The following is a 21389-nucleotide window of genomic DNA, read 5'->3' as shown; positions in this document are numbered from 1 at the left end:
CATGCAGTGCTTGCTCTGCAGCCTGGTAAAGTTCAGGACCCTGACCTGGCCTATGCATTCCATTAGCTCTTACTAAGGAATGTTTTACCCATTTTATACTTATGCTTTTAGGGCTATATGTATTCCTGTATCTTGATAAATGTGTGTATATTACCTGTTATATAGTGTAGGACAGTAGTAGTACCTATATCACGTAGTACAGGGTATAGCGTATCTATGTATAAAAAAATAAAATATATATTTATAAACATTTATACACCCCTTTCTACTTATAATTCTATATATGTATATATTGTCTATATCACTGTGGTGGGTTAGCCTTGGCCAGCTGCCAGCTGCCCACCCAGCCACTCTCTCACGCCTTCTCAAAAGGACAGGGGGGAAAATAAGATGGGAAAGCTCATGGGTTGAGATAAGGACAGGGAGACCACTGACGGATTACTGTCACAGGCAAAACAGACTCAACTTGAGGAAAACGGATTTAATTTATTGCAAACTAAAAATAGAGTTGGATGGTGAGACACAAAATCTAAATCACCTTCCGACCCAACCCCGCTTCCTCCCAGGTCACTCCTTCCTTGCTCACTCCTCTACCTCCATCCCACCCTGAGCAGCACAGGGGGATGGGGAACAGGGATTAGGGTCAGTCTGTAACAGCTCCTCTCTGCTGCTCTTTCCTCCTCACACATTTTTCTGAATGCTGGTGATGATGTAGGTTTTTTGGGACCAACTGAGACGGTCAAGAACAGTGCAACATTTGATAAACCCTATGAGGAGTAGTGGGTCAGAAAAAAACCCTCTTCTACTCAAGATTTTGCCTTTGCCAACAGCCAGTGGAGACACTGGCTTCCAGATGGAATATTTATTAACAGGTCACGGCCTTTCCCCATTACACTTTTTGCACTTCCAGCATGCAATACTGGTCTGGTGGTCAAGGTGCTGTGACTTGGTTGCTGTTCGTTGCCTGGTCTGCCTCCTATGCCCTGGCAATCCCGCCTTCCTTGTGCTCTGCAGTCTGCCAAGTGCTGCCAAGCTGCAGGCACAGAACATGGAAAGGAAAAACAGGAAAACTCTGCCTGGCTGTAGCTCTGCACAACTGTGCACGCTCCATAATTTGGCGTCTCACTTGCTGGGTGACAGGAGATGCTCCGAGGTACACTGGTACAAGGTACATGTACATAGTCAGACGGGGCCTGTAACTCAGGGGAGGGACCTAACGATGAGTTTGGGGGAGTGATTGGTTGGGTCTTTGAAGATGGCAAACTAGGCAGTTTCTGTTCTTGTCAGGGAAGGTTAAAGAACAAGTGAACTGCATGTGTCATGACTGTTTTTATGCAGTTTAACCTCTTGTGGAGCTGATATAGCTGACCCGTGCATGTTGACAGACCTGTGTATGTTTGTGTCCAGGTGCTTTCTTTTCACAGTGTTAGGAGTCAACTACAACTCCCTGAGTATTTCAGCAGGAATGCATGAGTGGGTAACCTTGTCTTCCATGACTTAAAGCCACACATGCTATTCAAAATGCAGGGTCCAATCCTGTGATAGCTTCTGCAGCCCCAAAGACCCTACAGGAGCATAACAGCATGGTGTAAAGGGCCAAAACCTGCAGGTGCTTTTCTGATGGGAGACTCTCCATCACCCTCCAAAGCTTCCAGACCAGGAGGCTATGGATAAGAGGTCGTATTTCCCATGCAGGATGTTTCCACATGCATAGAAGGTACATACTCAGAATATTGTGTCGGGGAAAGCATCCTTGGACTTAACAGTATCTTCAGTATATGGTTTGGTCTCTTGGTGGTGAACAGATGGCAAAACAGCACCATCAACCCCTGCTTAGTTGAATCTGATCTATATAAATAAATAATCCCCTGCTTAGTGTATGTTTAATAGTATACTCCCAACCCAGATCATCCACAGTTAGAGGGTTTTCTTGCAATCTCAGCACTGTGCTCTTCAGCATTTATTTTATTGGAAGAAGAGAGTAATTCTCACCAAAGCTACAGCTGAGTCACTAGTGAAGATAACATAAATCCTAAATTTAACCAGTTTTGTTTTTCTTGCTATAGCTGAAGGAACTCAATATTCTACAGTAAGGAGAGGATGGTAGGCTAAAGCAAGAGTTAAGAGAGAAATTATTTATTTAGAACACGTTAGGAACATTGTTCACAGTACATCATAACAGGGTGACTACATAATGGGGTGATCATAAAAGGGCGACTTAAAAAAGCAAAGGAAGGACAAAGCGTAGATTATAGGCTAGTTGTGGAAACTGGTGTGGTTTTTCCTCCCGTAAGCAAAACTGTACAAATAAAGACTGTCTCATACTATTTCTGCACAGGTAAAAGATTGATTTACTCAATCTGTATGTTTTATTTATTTTGTATAAACATACCAATACTTAGATTAACACTTCCATATAGTTTACAATGTTTAATTTAAATACAGTATTATGTCTCATTTACTTGTTGATTTAAGGTGCAATTTATCAAAACCTACAGTAAATATTTTCTTTTCTTAATCAGTTCTCTTTGGCACGCTTCTGGTTTCTTTAAATACAAAAGTAGGATTTAATCGAGTATATAACACTGCAGGAACTTGAAGGTTTTTTTGTTAGCATATGAGTGCAATTTTACGTTTACCACAAGCTTATTTACAAACAAAGAACTGTTTATGAATTTCAGTTTACTTTACATATAAAATGGCTAATGACTTTAATGTGCAAGGCAAAAAAATTTGTTACAGCAACTCCTCCCTTGAGAGAGTGATTTTTGCACCATGGAAATCATGTATAAAATGTTTTAGAAAATGGGTATTTCTTTTGAGGAAGTTCTTGGTGTTTCTTATCCCATAGCAAGCCACCTGAACACATGACTTTCTGGGTCCAGAAATGCTTCATAAGATACAGTTTAGCTGACATGTTGGCACTGTAGTAGTGTTGCAGCTACAAACTTGCATGTTCAGCTGGCAAACTGAACCAAGGAGCAAAAAACCAACCAGTCTGTGTAAAAAGCTTAGTGACAGTGGCTTCTTTCTAGAAAAAGGTATGCCTCCTATATTCTTGATATTTTATCTGTTTTTATTCCAAAGAGGGAAGGTTTAGAATTTGCACTATGCGTTGCTATATAGTCTATTTTCATCTTCATGACCTCTGCCTACTTTTGGGCTGATTAATATTCGTTAAGAGTCAAAGGTGAACAACAGTAAACGGACTTACTTCTGCTTCTGATGGAAATGTACTAGGAGGTCATCAAAGTGGACCTAAATTGGTGAAGTATTACGTTACAAAAACTCTTCAAATGCCAGAAGGGCAAACCCACAGCAACTTATTTCACATCTGAAGGCCAATCCCAGCAGCTGGCATTCACATGAAAGGCATGGGGAAACCAAGATACATAAACACTGGAAATTCTTCCATGCCCAATTATTTCACAATTAAAGAAAAATGAAACCCTGTGCACAGTAAAATACTTATTACAAGGCCTTGCTGGTCTGTTCCTTCCTGAATCACCCCAGTGGTATCCTCTCAGCTGCAGAAATGAGTATTTTGGCACATGATCAAGTTACAGTAGGTGTCAAATACAGTGCAATCTGTTTAGAAGGCAAGGATGTTAAAAGGGATTTCACACGGGTGCTTTGTAATATGGGTAAGATGTGAAATGCTGTGCTACTCCTGAGTAAAACTCGTTTGGCTGTCCCAGCTAAGATACCCATTTACGAGCATGCTGATTCCAAAGAGGCATTTCATAGCCTCAGCAATAGTGTATATTCTTAAAAAAAAAAAAAAAGTATTTTAAAACTGTCTTTTTCTTCAGCCTATCTGCAAGGACTAAATGTGCTGAGTTCCAGTTGTTGGGAGAGGTGATGACAAGGGGGCAGAACTGGTAAGGAGAATCAGAGTCTGTGTAGTAAATCAAATGCATGTGAGATGTAATTCATTCTCAATTACCCTTTAAGCTTTTTGAGATATTGCATATGGCCGTGTCCTTTAGTGCTCCTGTTTTACCTGAAAGCTACTGGCTTTAGAACTGAGATGTCTGCGTGAAGGATATGGTGTCAGACTTATCTACAGCAAAGCCTCCGTTGACGTATGATTTCTTGGTCTCTGATTCATCATTATCAAGTATTGTTGTTTCCAAGGCAAAAGGATTGACTATGTTGACTTCAGAGGTGACATCCATCTGCTCCAGCTCCTTTTTAGAGAGCTTCTCCACTATCCCTGTACCAAAGGCATCTCCCAAGACATTCACCATTGTTCTGAATCGATCCCTATGGAACAAAAATGTTGTCAGACAAACCATTCTGTACATTACTTAGAAAATCCTTTTAGTAAAAGTAAGCTACTCTAGCAAATGCAGAGCTGTTTTTTTCCCAGTGCAGATTTGGGGTAATTCTGCAATTAAAAGAAAAAAATCTTGTAGAACAAGAAACAGAATTTTCCCCACATGTATTTGAAGAAACCTGGAGTCACTTTCATGACAAATTACTTTGTACAGGGTGTGCAAAACTGCAAGCCACGTCACTAGTCTGTTAGAGCAGTAATCACACTGCTGTGCACAGCCTTACAAAATGTTGTAGGGATCACTTCTCAGGCCTTGAAGTATGCTACACAGCTGGTTCTCTTTGTGATGAGACTGCTTTTGTTGGGAGGAGAGACTGTGGGGTGCAGCAGAAGAGTCTGCATTGTGCCTTTTGTCTTTCTAACAGTAATTTCCTCAGCCCGAGGAGCGCCTAGCCCAGTATCTTCAGTATCTGGCCCAAACCCTGGAAATGGGAAAGGCTATCTTCTGTTAGCTTCTCATTGTTAAAAGGTTGAAGTACAAAGTTGTATTAAACAAATCACTTAAAAGAAATATGACACTTCTGTACTGTTGATTTTTCTCCCAACAGAAATGTGACTTGCAGGCCTTAAAAATCTGCCACTACTTGGCAGAGGAGCAACAAAACCATGCAATATAGCTAAGTTTGAAAATTGGCGTGGAAGTAAGGTAGGGACAGTGGAAGGTCATCCTTCCCTGTTTTTCTTTGCAGCTACACAGCACTGCAAGGGCTTTGTGGCAGAATGAGTTGCTCTGTCTGTGCAGAGATGTTGAGGTGGATATATTCACAAATAGAAGGGACTGCAAAAACAATAGTGAAGTGAACCACCTTGTCTCATATACGTATTTTTCTACTACAGCTGCTGAATTCCAGTGCTTTTAGCTTTTAGCTCTTTAGAGAGCTTTTAGCTCTTTTTAAGAGCCCATGTGTTCTCCATGTGGAAAGGAAATATATGGTAGGGAAAGGAAGAGAGAGGGGGAAAGAAAAATTCTGGTAGGATCAGTGTGATAAGTGAGGTCTGGTAGGATCAGTGTGATAAATGAGGAAATCAACAGCACTGGAAACTCATCTTTCATATTACTTCTATTCTCAACATTTTTCTATTCTTCATTAAAAACATGGAAGTACTCCTCAAGCCTATGTAATAAAACCTTGGTAAGTTCAGAATTAACTGGAGGATTGTTAATGAGCTACTACTAGCAGGTTGCAAAATAATACATTTTAGGCAATAAGTACAAATGGTGAAAGTGTTAATAATCTACGTGGTGTCATGATGTGCATTCCATCTGCTGAGGTGCAAAACGCACTGCCAATGATCCCTGGTACATGGAATTAATCTTTAATTTGCTTTACACAGCAAGACACCTTAATCTGAAAAATATCTCAATTAGAATCAGAAACAGCTTGAATTCTTTGTCTGTTTCATGTTGGAACAGGTAGCTTCTACATACTCATACTGTGCCTAAGAATCACATAAATTGTGGACTTTCAAAGTGGAGATGAGATCAGACCTGTAAAATTATGATTACTATGAGAAACAGGGAATTACTGTTTTCTTTCTCTCTCTCTCACTCCCATAAAAGAATTAGAGGGCATCAAATAAAGTGATTAGGATGTAGATTAAACCAGACAAAATTAAATATGTATCTGCACAACACATTGTTAGGTTGTGGAATTCCTCTCCACAGGACTTGTGGAAATCTAAAAGTTTATATGGGTCCCAAAAGCAATGTGGCATTCATGGAAGAAGAAGAAATCTATCGAGAACTGTTAGAATAAAAACCACCTCTAGCTCAGGAACTCTGTGAGCTGCAATTTGCAGGAGGCTAGGAGAGTACTTTGGGAAAAGAACCATATACGTTTGTTCTGTTCTTACACCCTTCTTTAGATACCTGCTCTGAGCCAGCAGTTTGTACTGATCTTCACCATCTTTAACAAAACTAAATGCCCACTGGGAAAAGAAGAGAGCTGGAGAAAACAAAATGATTGTGGAGCACAGCAAACAAACCTGTTAGACCCTGTTGCAGACAGTTGATGGGGAGAAGGTACTTGTGGCTGGAACTGTTTTGTTTGGAGCAATTAGGCTTATACAGAAACTGAATTGATTCTTGGATCCATTCAACAGCCCTGGTTTTCTGGAGACTGGCATTTCTCTCTACAGCTTGCAAAACTGAGTTATATAATCAAATAAATTATTATATATCTGTGAAATACATAGGCTGCTGCCAGAAATCCTTCCAAAAAATGATTGGAAAGGGTGGGGGAGGAACAGGAATGCATTTACCTTGAGTGTAGATATGAGCCTAAGAAAAAGACATGCAGAGACTATGAAATGATTAAGATCTCTGCATTGATACCAATTAAATACCATCCATGCCGAGTTACTGAAGGTGAACGAGACCTTGGTCGGAGCACTAAAGCTCGCACGGTTTAGGAGGCAAAAAAGCTGTATTACAAACTGAAGTTATACTCCTTAACTTGTGAATCCTGTTACTCTTTCCCAGTGAATCATGGGACAAAACTGAACACTGACGTCCTTCTGAACCGCAGAATACCCTATGTGATTCTTTGGGATTTTGCAAAAGTAGCAGAGAAACATCTTGGTGTAAGTTGAACACAAACGATTTCTGGTGAAAATGCTTCTCTCCAGAAAGAGCTGCTTAATTAAGGGACTGATGGGTTTTGATGTGCTCTGAGGTGAGATAGTTAGGATCAAGCATAAAGAATGCTTTCTGAGTTTGCATGTGTGTGGCTGTTGATCAAGGGTCTGGGTCTTTAAAAAACTCTCAGTGCAGAACAGCCCTGGCAAAGTAACACTGGCAGCACAGACCGATGTACAGCCCGTGTGTGTGTGCATGTGGAGTCCAGGACCACCTTTGCTTAGTTCATGATGTGCTCCACTACCTCTTCTCCAGTGTATGGATTTTACATGCGTTGTGGAAATCAGCTGAGATGTTCTGCTTGTGGCTGCATTTGATTTTTATGAATGGTGTATGAATTTAGCATAATATGGTGGCAACTGACACTCCGGAGGCACTCCTTGGTACTGTCAAATTTGTCTTTCCCGAGTATTATGCTCATGATTTATTAATGCTGTGGCCGCTATTTTAAGGTTGAGAGTACCTCTGGATGTGAGGTTATTCACTGCCATGCCATGCAGTAGGACTTCTCTCAGAATTAAAGCCACTACTGCATTCAAATCTATATTGAACAAGCCTGGCCATAAGAAGAATCTTTGTCCAATTCCTGCAACGGTCCTAAATTATTTTCTTGCTTTCTTTCTCAGACCCACATGTTCCCACACAACTTATGTAAACATTAAAAAAAAGAAAAATAATCAAATATCAAGTGTCTTAAACTTACAGAAGCCAGTCAACTGCAATGATCAGAGTAACATCTTCAGCAGGAAGGCCGACGGCACTCAGTACAATCACCATGGTGACAAGTCCAGCTTGGGGGACGCCAGCAGCGCCGATGCTGGCTGCTGTAGCTGTGACACTAAATCCCAAAGAAAGCCCAGAAAAAGCATTCAGAATACATGTTGCTCACAGAAACTCTGTTTTCTGGCACAGATAGGCTTATTTCACTGCAAGAAAGAAGCCCAAATGTTCCAGTTTTCCTCTTGAATAGTATCTATTCAAAGTCTGGTGACAAGTTGACAGGACAAGTCATGTATAGATACTGTTATGGTTACGCTGCAGAATAACTGGCAACGCATGACTAACAAGCAAAGTGGACAGGTCAGACGTAGAGGCTGAGTTGGGTTTGCAAGTGTTTGCAGTGGAAGAATAATGACAATTTCCAGAACGATGCTGTATACCAGCTGCATGTCCTGGCCCATCCCACCTCCTCAATCAGGTAGCACAGGCAAGGCCTTGGGCCAAGAAGTGAGAATATTTCTGTTACTTTCTGTGCTGTGAATGATAGTTTCAACTTTCCCATGGGGTATGTTAATGTACTGTTCATTAAAAAACCACCTCCAACAAAATGTGTGTGATGGCTTCAGTCTTACCTAATGGTAACTATTTGGCCAATATCCAGTTCTAAGTCATTCAGTTGTGCAATAAATACAGCTGCTACTGCTTCGTAAAGAGCCGTGCCGTCCATGTTGATGGTAGCTCCAACTGGAAGAACGAACCTGGTAATTCTTTTGTCGATGAAGTTTTTTTCTTCCGCACAGCGGAAGGTGACAGGCAAAGTTGCTGAACTGGCACATAGATAAACACACAAAGTAAGCACAGGCAACAGCATACCATTTCCCTTATCTTTCCTTTTCCTCAGAGCCTGGTCTGCTCTAAGACTCAAACAGAGATCTAAGGCAGGTAGGAAGGCTGCACCATGAAAGTGAGAGTTGGCTTTTAAAGCAAAGTAACTTTTATTATGCCTTCTAATTATGGAAAGAAATAACAAAGTCTTAGTTATCCTCAAAATTACATGGTAAAATCATCATGATGCATGTAGTCACAGTGCAACAGCTTAAACTCTAGCAAGTCTGTGACTAATGAACCGAATGGCAAAGAACTGTCTCCTCCTCAGAGTGGCAAACTCTCATTTGGTGTAAGGCCAGCGCAGTCTGTAGTGCCGCTGGGTACTACAGAAATAGTGATGAAAGCAGTATTTCAACCTCCAGGGCATTTAGAATTGTCCAGGTGAAATCAGGGTATGTAACAAAGTAGCAATAAAATCAGAGCCCAAACAATTACTACTAAGAACATTACTGAAAATAAACGTTTCTTTTGTTTACCTGGAAGAAATCATGAGGGCTGTCAGAAGTGCCTGAGCCATCCCCATGGCAAACCGAAAAGGATTTTTCCTTACTATTATTAGGTAGATCAGTGGCAGAATTATAGTGGAATGGATTGCAAGTCTGCAAAATAAAATGGGCTAGTTAAACAAATGGATCCATCTCAGTGCCTTGTTTTAATAAGACAGTGATAATAGGTATCTAGTTCTGTCCTCAAGTACACTTATGAAACACTAAAGGTGACTTTAGTGACACTTATGCTCAAAATTTAGAGTATACCATCTTAAAAAAAAGGCAGACTAATGCTGTTCTACACTTTCTTTTGGAAGGGGGAGAGACATTATTAGTTGTCTTTCTTTCCAAAGTAGAACAAGAATTAACTAATATATTAGAAATAATTTCAAACTGATGAGAAAACTAAAGTAATAAATAATATTTAAACTGATATGCAGAGGGTGATTTGAAATACCATAAAACACTCCACTCTGCTGCCAAATCCTTACAATGCAGACTAGAGACAAATCAGAAAAACAAACCAAATTATTTTTCTAAGTTTATCTGCCTTTATTATAGAAAATATTTTGGAATTAAAGGTAAGTATGCTTCCCAATCAGGGACAGATGAAGTCCACATCTTTCTGCAGAAACTTCAAACATGATCCTATAAAAAAGTCCACACTTACTTTGTGGAAAACTGTGTAAGCTTAGGTCTACAACTAAAATGTAGTGAGGTATTTCAGACTGTACAAATGTGATATAGGTAGTCTCACCATCTTTAATGCTGTAAGATGCTGAAATACTGTCTTTTGAAGCAATTTGTAAAATTGTGTTGACATGCAAAAGATCCAGTTGTCCTCTTGACTTTAGCTGCCCAGGTGTATTTGCCTGGATATTTGGGTGGGTCTCAGGGACAAATTCATCCTTCAACTTGTGCATTAATTTTGAACATTGTGCATTAATCCTGAATGCACGTGAATGCAGAGCTTTGTGGGCATTAAGATTAGAGGTAAACAGCCTGCTGTGAGTATATTTGAAATGAAATACATGTGAAGGGTTTGTGAACGATTGCCTGTATTCCAAGGTCACCAGCAATTATAGCAGCATCAGCTTCTTGTGGAAAGAAATTATTATAGCCTGGAAAAATAAAGCCCAGAACTATTGTCATGTATGACCTTGGGATTTTTATTCTGTCCTCACAAGATGTTCTTGTGAATGCTACTGTGTTGTAATAGTGCTTTATGATTTCAGAGCAGATGATAAAGATAGCAATAAATCATGGTACCATTTGTTCTGCCAAAGATGGTCAATTAAGAGAGCAATAGCGACAGTACAGGAACCCACAACAGGACCAAAAATCACCCACAAAACCTAACTATTTGTTTCCCTGGAAAAATTATCTTTTTAAAAGCATTAAGTTTTCATTCTGTATGTGAACAAATGATTTATTTAGTGGGATGTCAATAACAGCACGCAACATGTATTGATAAAATTTTGTAAAGAAGTCTAGAAAGAAACCTAAATTTATACAATGGTACCTGAGAACAAACTGAATTCTGCAAAAGATGTAGAAAAAAATACGAAGTGGTATGAGTGTCGTTGGGTGTCTCAACAAAATGTTGATGAGAGTAAACATTTCAAGTGTGTCTACGTCTAGAAGCATACTGACTTCCAAACAGTTATTCTGAAAAATTTACATCTGCACTTTTTTAGTGGCAGCATGAACATGGCATTATCCAAAATAAAGTATTTGTGCATATCTGCTTCGCTACTACTGATTTTCATGAAACAAATTCGAATTAATATTTATTTTCATGCATGAAATGCAACTCACAGCAAGCAGCCAAAAGTCATGATCAGTAACTGAAAAGAGAAATTCTAATAGCGTTCAATTTTGAGATAGGAAGAACCTTGTCCCTCAGAATCCCAAACTGGCATTCCTTACAGCATCCAGGGATGCAGCTGCCTTGCTGCTTTCAGAAGAGACAAAGGCACAGGCAAGAGAGAGTCTCCTTGCTGCAGCTTCCTTCTTTTTTCCACCTCGGGCTGTGAGTTCTCTGACACTTGTATTATGCCTCCTACTTTGATTTTCCTCCTCTGTGACTGCTAACGTGTCCTCATCCTGACACTGCCACCATTAAAAGTGAGAGGCTGAAGACACTTAGGGCCAATTGGAGCAGAGGTACTCAGGGAAGTCTGTTCCCTCATGGTGCCCTGAATGAGACATAAAGACTGAGAAGTGTTGCAGACAATGGTGGATGAGAGCTGGTAGGGCTGAGAATGTGAAAGGTCATGAATAATAAAGCTGGGAAGAAGGTGAGAGAGAAGATGAGCTGGAGAGGGAAGTTAAAGGAAAGGAAGAGGAGGCTAAGACACACCAGCCCTCATGCTCTTGCACATTTTTTGTGATAGGGAATACAAGAAATATGTTTAAGATAACCTGTAATTCTCAGGATCAAGCTTAAAGGGAGGATGATAGACAGACAGCTACAGAAGATGCTGATGAAGAGAACACACTGCAAACAGACAAGGTCAAGCAAATAAGGATGAAAACCAAAAAGATGGTGGGAACAGCAGTGCTTAAGAAACCAAAACAAAGAAAGAGCACAACTTCTCCTGTTTGCCGAGAGGTGGGAAAAAAGGTATTCTCGCAGGCTGGAAAATGTAGAACAAGCACCTTTATCCTGCAGCCTATAGCCTTGTGTGTACCTTGTCATCTTTGCTCCTGTAATCTGACTACAACGTGCCCTCCCTGATGGTCAGTTTTGCAGAGAATGTGCTGCTGTTAGCCCTTCTCCACACCACCACATCACCTGCTGTAGGCCATCCCATAAGAGACAGAAATGCTGCACAGATCTACCCTAGCACCCATCAGGGGAAATCGTGGCATGTCCAAGGGTTCAGTAGAACAGACTTTTTCTCTCCAAGAATGTAAATGTGGGCACCCTTACTATATACAATCTTTTTGATGGCACCTGGGAACATACTTAAAATTGTTGTCCCTGCCAAGCCCATGGCTACCAGCCAACTGGGAGACTATATGTAGTGGTAGTTTACAATCGAAGTACTCTGGAGAAGGCACTGTGTCTTCACACACATCTCAAGGAAGATATGCCCTGTCACAGTACAAATAGTAACCATTAATAGGTAAGCAGTCGTAATACTTGCTATCAGATCTAAAACTGTAAAACTTGCTACCTGATCTAAAACTGAAGTCAAAGGGCAGTAATAATCCATCCAACATAATCCTCCTCTGAGTTAACGGGAGTTTATAACATAGAAAACCTGCAGAAGCGATACAGTGTCATTCTATAAATGACTTCTACCTAACTTGTGGTCATGGTCTCTCTTATAGTTTATATAGAAAATATGGATTTACAGTCTCTTGGTAAACATCAACTTTTGCATCCCTTAACAATTTTATTTCTTTTCAAAGTCTAAATGGGAACTCACAAAAAAATGCATTATGCATTAGACAAACATAACTTGCACTCATCTCTGTAACATTTTGAAAGTCATGATTCAGTGCTATTTCTGGAGTTGTAATTTTTACTTAGAAAGTAATCCCAAATGATTTTTGAACAGCTAGTCCAAACATACTGGCTTATGCATAAAACAAAACACGAACTTTGAAATAAATACGATCATCTAGCAAAGATTAATGCAAAAAAAAGAGATCCTTCTTGACTATTTATAGAGAAGTTTGGATTTAAGACTAATATATTACCCTTCTCTCTGCTTGCTTGTCAGAATGCGTATGAATGACGTTTGAAAAATAGCATGCATATGCATAAAGCGGGGGGAAAGAAGCTCTTGAACAACTTTGGATCTAGCCTCTAGACAAAACGTGAATAAATCCTTAGTATACTGAAGGAATTATAGGAGTGGATGCTAAGGCAATGAACCAAGACAGCCTAGAAGTTATGCTTCACTGAACTGGAAATAGAAATTTAAATGCATTTAACTTATTGGGACTGTAATATCCATTTATCTATCAAGAGGGTACTTGTAGGATAGTCTTCAGAGATATATAGTGATCTAGTATTATAACCTATATCACTTGGAGCAGTTAAGTTGCCCCTTCTAAGGCTCCGCATCTGCAAGGCTCCACATTGTGCTGGTGTAACCTCCTCCACCCCAGACTGTTCTACATAACCAAAGGTCTAGGAAAAGAAGAGAAAAAATGTTTTGATGCTTGGCTGAGTTATTCAGATAGCAACTGCTGCTTTTGCAGCTTCACCAGCTACCTTCGCCTTGAAGGAGTAACTAACAAAGTGCAATCCCCAGGGCTTCTCCTGATGTCAGCTGCCTGCTCTGCACTGAGGTGGGAAGGGATCAGTTTCGTCTTTGGCATCATTTACCGTGCACTGGACTTACTATGCATTTGTATTGGGCAGTGGAGCGGGGCCTATGGTGGTACACCTTGGGCCCACAGGTCCCATGGACATGCCCAGCTTAATCCAGATATTCGTGTATTTTCAATAGGCTGGCAAACCCCAATAAGCCATAATTTATGACCTCACCCTTTTCCAACTTCTTCTAGTATCTAACAACAGAAGCATTACTACTCTCAAAAATACAGTGATATTATCTGTTTCAACACCAAGATGAGAAGATGAAACAATGCATACAAGAACAGCCTTTGCTTTCTTTTTTTAGAATGGAAGGCAGTGACTTTTTAAAACAAAACATGCATTCAGCAAAACGTGCATTCAGAACATCCTCACATAATTTTCACTGACAAGAATTTTTGTCTCTGACCTAGAAGAGGCTGGGTGTTGTGGATAATTGAGTTCTAATCAACTGGGCTCTAAAAACTGCACACATTTAATTCCATCTTTAAGAAACGACATACCCACTTAGTACTGTAGCCATATAAAGACCCAGTTTACGAAAGATTTCCCAGTCCTCAACTTCTATTATCTTCCCAGCAATTAAAAACACAATACCAATTGGCATATACCTAGAAAGCAAAAATAAAGCAATTAAAAATGCATTCTCAGAAATATTGCATGCTTACCATGGAATAATTTCTCACACAGTATAACTTTTTACAACAGGTGGAAGAATTTTTTTTTATATTCTATTATACAACTGAAGGTTTTTTTTATATTCTATTATACAACTGACTTTATTCACTTGCAGCAACACTACAATAGAGGTGATGAAAAAAGATTAGAAAATCAGAGTAAATGAAGCCCTATGCATAGTCTAACAAGTACTGTATGACCTGGTGTCACAGAATACACAGAAGCTGGGGTGTGAGCTTTGCCCTCCTTCAGCAAATATTTATGCATAGCCCTAAGCTTACTTGGAGGTGGGAGTTTGCAGGGCTGAGACCAATACCTGTGCATTCTGCAATCACACACAGATGGGAAAGGCCTCCTGTGCTTACAGCAGCTGCCCTGCAGCACTGGGGGCTATATGTGGGTCACCTGCACAGAATAAGAGTGATTTTAGTATGTTGGGATAGTACAGTCATCAGTGCGTTGCTTGATGGAGGGGTCCCCATCCTCCAGTAAACTTACACAAGGCCATGCCTTACAGACACCAATAGCTGCATGGGCTACTGCCTACAGAAAATTCAGGGCAAAAATCAGGACTTAGGCTAGCACCAGCTCCACTGTATTCCTTTTGGTACCAGTGAGCAGGCTGTCACAGACACAAGCTGCCACTTCAGAGCTTTGAGTAGTATAAATTAATTTATAAATTTGTGAGTATATAAAATGTATATATTTTAAAATATAAATTTTAAATTTATAAAATGTGTGTGTGCTATCTCACAAATAAAATAGTACCTTATCCCTGTGCAAAGCAGGGACTCTAGTTCCTTCTGAGCTCTGAACTTGGTGAAAGCAGAACTAATTCCTCACACTGGCAGCATCAAACTTTGTTATTCAAGGCAACAGCTCGCACATCTGTAGAAACACAGGGAGCCTGTAGCCACAGCTTCAGGCACATGCAAGACAATGGACAGTCAGCTTATGGGTAGGATCCTGTATCTGTGGCATGTGCTAACTCTCAGGTCTCGTTAGTGGTAATTTGCCGCAGAGTGAGGCAGCCTATTTCATGGGGCTGTAACTCAGCTCTGGACTGAACCAGCTGCCTAGCACAGGACAAGTTGCAGGAACTAATTTACCTTTCTTTAAAGGCAGCAAGAAGTGTGCAACTAAACCCTGGACAGGTTTACTGTTTTACAGGCATTTCAGTGTGCTGGGATGGAAGAAAAATCCATGGAAGGGCTGGATCTGATAAGCTACTGTTTGTGTGAAACGTGGGTATGAGCAGAGTACTGTAGTAAATGGCACAAGGCACTCCACATGTAGGATCAAACTCTGGAAAGGACTGTGTGTGCTTATAGTCCTGATCCTGTAACTGTGATCTGTATGGACAAAAGCTCTGTGAATATCTGTGAAGTCCAACCAAACACTATCAGATGAGTTGCTACATTTTTAAATTGTTTTTCCTGCCTGAGAATATTATGAGAGAATATTGTAAGAATGTTGTCTCACAAAACCTATTAGCAGAAGGTAAATGATGCTAAGTTGTATTTTTCTTACCATTTTGGGTTTTGCTCTGTGCTGTGGCTTGTATATTAATTTACATTTCTAAAGGAACTTAGCTCCACAGACAGCTATCCTGTGAACATAATGGCTATCAGGGAATGGCGTTCAAGACTGAGAAGGGCATGTGAGTAGTAATGCTTCTCCAGTCCTCCAATCACTAGTGCAGCTGTACTGGTTTGATATAAACCTCTAGCAAGAATGTCTGAAAAACTCAGGTTTCTTGTGTACCAATAGGACTGTTTCTTTAGTATACAGTAAGTGGAAGCCCTGTCTCCAGTTTCCTCAAAAGGATCAAATTCTGTAGAAAGGAAACTTTTTACTAGCCTTTCTTTTAAAGTTTTTTGCTGTAAAGCACTATACAAAAGCAAACATGAAGTATGAGTCTGCTCCTACCTCTTCAATGACAAAGCCCACTTAAAGAAATTGTTAGAAAATGCCAGTATGTCTTTGGACTTACCACATAATTATCTGAACTATTCTCATTGTAGCTTCATTCAGTGCATTGAAAAAATCCACCAGCACTTGTCCTTTCTCTCCCATTTTCCCAATAACCATTCCAAAAACAAGACAAAAGACGATCAACCCCAGCACATTGATGCCGTCGGAATACATGCCCACGATTTTGTATTCTTGGGTTTTGTTCTATAGATTAGATTCAAGAAAAAAAAGTTACTATCTGAAAACACCGAATTTACTTTAAAGAGTTCTAAAATGAAAACACATTTAGATCTTTCTTTGAAAAGACATGGAGCTCTTCTCCAGTCACTCTATTCCCTTTCCCGCAGTGCCAAGTGGGCAAGTTCAGGAATGAAGGTAGAACTAAATTGTCTTTGAAAGCTTTGTATTTTCAAGCTATGCGAAGATCTGACTAAAACCTAGCAGGCGATAAAGCACCCCTTAATTTATTTTGCCCTTTCTGTAGTCTTCTGACACAAAGTATGGCAAGGTCTAGGTACCCACACCCATGCCTTCAATATACTCAAGACTCACTCCCTACTGTGGAGAACAAAATACAGCTGATGTAGAATCCTTGTGGTTATTTCTGAGGAACTCAAGAATTTGTGTCTAGATGTAAGATAAATAGTCCACTGCGTAAGAACTGGGACAATGGTGTCCAATTTTGCCCCAAGTTTAAAATCTATTGTTCAGCCAAAATCAGTGAAATTGCATATTTTATAGCAGAATTGGATGCACATAACATAAAATTCCTACGAAATAGGTAGGCATTCACACATTCCTGTGTTTGTGTGGTATGAACATATGAAGGAAAGGGTGCAACTCTTCACTACGTCCTACTTCAGGATTTAATTTGTGTCTTTTCATATAGCTCATGTTCTCATGCTCTCATAACTATGAGACAAAATTTGGAAGGAATATAATAAAATGCATATTGATTTGGTACTGTTCATAGTTCTGTGCTCATATTCCATTGAATTCCTTTCTCCCTCTGCTCCAGTGTAATTCTAGGCTTTATAAACCATCAACACCCATAAGCTTTCCACACCTCTAATCAGAGCCTTGTCAAACCTCTTCTTCACTTCTGTCTCTTTACATTTTTTTTGCAGAGTAACAAACTATTAATTAAAAAATGCCTTCCATTGTTTTGTTTTCCATTAAAAAAAGTTATTGTGATTTTCCATTCCTTTCTTTCTGCAGGCTTACAGTTATCTCATTGCTGCTCAAACATCTCGTGCTGATATACACCTAGCCTTTCCACAGTGACTGTTTTCTTTAATTTCTCAGCAAATTGACAATTCACTAGCATATACACTTAATGGAGTATATGAATGGATTACTTTCTCACACAATCTTATCTTTGGACTGCTTAATTACCAGTGGAGTCCTCTGGTGTTCTTAAACCTACTTGAAGATCATTATAATCACCTCTAGCATTTACTAAGTTTTGTGCCCTTGCTAAAATTTATCTATGTACCATTTCCTTCCTTTTCTCAATCACTAACCACATCAACTAAACCAAATTTAATCTATGTTCTTTCTCCCCACTTCATATATTATGAAGGAATACAACAATAAAGGTCACACCTCTGAAGCCTCTGCTGTCGTAGCAGTTGTAACAGGTTCTTCTGTAAATGTGGAGCTATTTTTATCCACGCCAGTTGTAGCTTCCACTTTTTCACGTTTGGTTTTATACTGGAAAAGTTTTTAAAAAAATAGAAGATCTTATTTAGAAACATGAGGAAACTGAAGAATGGACAAAAGCATAGCCTTTGCCAGATAAAAATAAAGGGAAAATGAACCGATCTGACTTGAAGGTAGCAAACATAGACAAACATGTTATTTCCCAATTGATGTGAGCCATCACGGTTCTGTACTTCAGATGCTGTAGATCAAACAAGTGATTCACAGATAATATGCTATGAATTCTGCTCCCCAGGCTCTTGGGTGCCCTGTGGACCTGGTGCAGTCTTGTGAGGGAAGAGATACAGCTCCTGACAATGGCAAGGGGACGTGTTGCTGGGACAAACAGTCTGGAGAGAATTGCTGACAGCCACCCCAGGAGAGGTCTGTAGAGCAGATGCACCTGATAGAACCAGACCCCTGGTAATGTGGTTAGCATAACTAATGCCTTTATATAAGGCAAACAGCCATTCTATGTGATCAGGCTGGTCACTTATTAGTCCCCTTTCCCCACATTATCAGGCCCTGAAGGTCCTGCGCACCAGGCAGATGTACCGAACAGACTTCTTCTTCCGCTCCCTACGGGCCTCAAGGCTCCTGGGCACCAGGCTGACTGCTCCCCTATTACCGGCCTTGAAGATCCCAGGCACCCAGCCAGCCAGGTGCTGTTGACGACCCTGCCACAGAACAGGGAAGCGTAACAGCACCCAGAGCACTGTCCATAAAATCAAGCAGTTACAAGTCCTAAGGGGGAACTTGGACTGGAGCTGCTGCTGGGCAGTGAGACCCGTGACCCACTGGTGGCCAGGGAAGCCTCCACCGTCATCTGCTTCCTCCGAGGACTGAAGGAGCGACTCGTCTTCTTTTATATGTTTTTTGAGTCTAGATTATTACTGTTATGTTGATAAAGCAAACCAAGTATTAAGATTTGACCCAATCTGCAGAAGGTCCATGTGATTAGAAACCATAAGCTAAGTGGTGCTATTATAAAATTGTACTACACTGGTTCTGCTTATAGAAATCCTGTGCTATTCTGATTATAAATTCTGTGCTATACTAATCACAATATCCTGTTAAGAAAATAAAGGTTTAATTGCAACTACAATTTAGTGCTGTCATCATTCTGCCAAGGATCCCTAAAAGAACCTGTCTGTCCCCTTAGTGTCGGGTGACAATGTTTAACGTACGAGAAAAACTACATGAAGAAGTTTTATAAACTGGAAATACATTCAGTGCTGTGCACAGCAGAACAGTTAACATCATTTCCTGGGAAAGGTTAACTACCTTACATACAAACCTCAGATAAACTGGTAGGCAGCTGCTGGGGAAGACAAAAATGGGAAGCAGAGAGCGTCACAAAAACCAGTTGATATATTTACAGATAAAGACAACTGAATCTGAAGTAAATCTGATATATAGACAGCAGTTTCCTCTTTCATCTTGCAAATTTCACTTTTTCTGAAAGATGTCTCAAATAGACTCTACCAATTGGCTGCCTTTTCCTTAAGATGGATCATCAGGTCTGGCAATGGACATTACATGTGGGGTGAGGGCTAAGTTATGCAGATGTCATCAGACACTGAGGCTTTTTAAGAACAAGGAAATAGATCCTCATGACATGGTTCTTCTAACTCTGCCTGTCCCAAAAGGGAAAATTTTTTCTTACACACTTTCTGCACCCAGCTCCGAAGCAGTGTCTTTTTACAAGGGATGATCAAGGACTTAATAGCTGATAACAGTGTTTATCATAATGGAAATGAAACCAAGATGCTTTAAAAAAAAGTATTTTTATGGGAGATTAAGATACTCCTGGATTTCTCAGAAATTATTCTTACCTGACATAGTTTTTGGGGACATAAAAGAAGAGTAATTTTAGTTCACAATGAAAACTACAGTAGCAAAGAGGAATGTTCAAACTTACCTGTTGGAAACAGGCCTGGACAAGGTTTTCTGGGAACATATTCCTGTTAAAAAAGTAGACGCATTTCAACATTACAGCATACAAAGAACAAGTATATAAACAAAATCTGCTGCTTGAAAAACAGATCAGGTTGTATTCCTTTATCCAGAAAGCAGTGTATTTAGCACCATTGGATATAAAGACATAAGAAATTACGGGTTCAGGACTCCCAACGAGAGGACGACTGTTCTCCTACTGTTTAATTTTTGGGCTTATTTTTCAGTATTTGACATTTCTGTTTGTAAGCTACTAAACCCAGTGTTTTTTTTCCCTGCTGCATCATCTCCATCATTTGCATGAGGAATTTTCCCTGCTGCATCATCTCCATCATTTGCATGAGGAATACAGGAGACACCATTTTTATAGGATTTGTCAAATACAGGCAGAAAAAAAATAATAACTCTTATAAATGCTGTGCTGGAAGAATCAGGTATTTGGTGTGATCTACTGTAGTTTTGAATTCAGAAACTAATCTTGGCTGATGGAAGATTCCCATGTGGTATTCCAGGGTCCAGAACCATTTTTGCACACTGAAAAATTAGGAAATTAGATCAGAAGCAGTGTAATCCAGTTGTGTGCCTCCTTTCCAACCACCAATTTCAGATTTAAATGATTGCAGAAAAAAGCATTAATTAGGTATTTATTGAAAACCCAGTCCAGTGCAGAATAAAACAGTTTATATATTGAAGCAGCAGTCTTTATCTCCCTTCCAGATCTTTCACAAACTCCTGCCTTTATTTTTCAAGATTTTAAAGCAAAATTCCTTTAAAGGCAAGAGTAGTTTGTACAAGTCTGGGATTTTCCTTAATCTTTACAAGACTCTGGATTTGAATCTTAAATCTGATTAATATAAATATGTAGGAAAAGTAACTATAATTCCTTTAAAAGAGAATTTCAGATCTCAAACTCCTAATTTAGTCTTACATTTATTTACCAGAAGTTGAGCTATAAACTGTAGCAAAACCCCAAACTACTCTGAATTACAATTCACACCGCTTCTTACTATGGAAGACTTTTTTGTGCATGGAGCTACATCAGCCCTGTGAATATGTGTGGAAATGTTCACGTGGAAGTTACTGGTAGCAGACTGCATTAGGCTTTATAATGGAGCTGATTGCACAGTTCCCCTCATTGATTCCTGGGCAAGTGACCATGACAAATATGAGCCATCCAAGACGCTGCCATTCTGGTCATGTACAGGCAGGAGGGGACAGAGGCTGGGAAGAGCTGTGGATTGTTGATATGGGGCTGTGGGGTTGAGGACTGTTAACTATCTTGCATACAAACCTCAGAGAAACTGAGTTATTCTCAAAGAGGTCAACTTTGATCTGTGCTGGGGCAGAGATGCCCCAGACGACAGCAGGCATTTGCTATTAAATAGGATGGTGACTTTTTCAAGGCAGATATATACATATATGTATATATGTGTGCATATATATTTTACAAATGTCAAAGAACTGTGTACCTGGAGTTGCATCTGCAAATGCCAGTCACATTTCCTGAAATAAAAAATGCTGAGAAAGCCAATTTTAGATATGTGGCAGTTGATTCTTACATGATAGATTAAGTAAAAATTCTACAAAAAGAAAATTGTGGGCAGGAATAGTGATACAGAACAGAGACTAATTGCAGCTGGAGAAAAAAAATAATCCACAGGAACATTTTTG

General features: G+C 39.8%; 1 protein-coding gene across 1 annotated transcript in view; it reads right to left on the bottom strand.

Moving 5' to 3' along the window:
* Window positions 1-2189: 2189 nt before the first annotated feature.
* SLC1A1 (solute carrier family 1 member 1) overlaps window positions 2190-21389 on the bottom strand; it is a 59294-nt gene continuing 40094 nt past the window's right edge. The window contains exons 5-12 of the mRNA XM_075488377.1: window positions 19684-19726; window positions 17667-17774; window positions 16081-16265; window positions 13913-14020; window positions 9062-9184; window positions 8330-8524; window positions 7681-7815; window positions 2190-4266 (exon numbers count right to left, since the gene is read on the bottom strand). Coding sequence (XP_075344492.1) covers window positions 4020-4266; window positions 7681-7815; window positions 8330-8524; window positions 9062-9184; window positions 13913-14020; window positions 16081-16265; window positions 17667-17774; window positions 19684-19726 — 1144 coding nt within the window. The 3' untranslated portion in view covers window positions 2190-4019. The remainder of the gene's footprint in view (window positions 4267-7680; window positions 7816-8329; window positions 8525-9061; window positions 9185-13912; window positions 14021-16080; window positions 16266-17666; window positions 17775-19683; window positions 19727-21389) is intronic.

Source organism: Mycteria americana, chromosome Z (genome assembly GCF_035582795.1).
Source record: "Mycteria americana isolate JAX WOST 10 ecotype Jacksonville Zoo and Gardens chromosome Z, USCA_MyAme_1.0, whole genome shotgun sequence".
Taxonomy (NCBI): Eukaryota; Metazoa; Chordata; class Aves; order Ciconiiformes; family Ciconiidae; genus Mycteria; species Mycteria americana.
The sequence above is the reverse complement of the archived record's forward strand: the minus strand, read 5'-3'. Positions and strand labels throughout refer to the sequence as shown.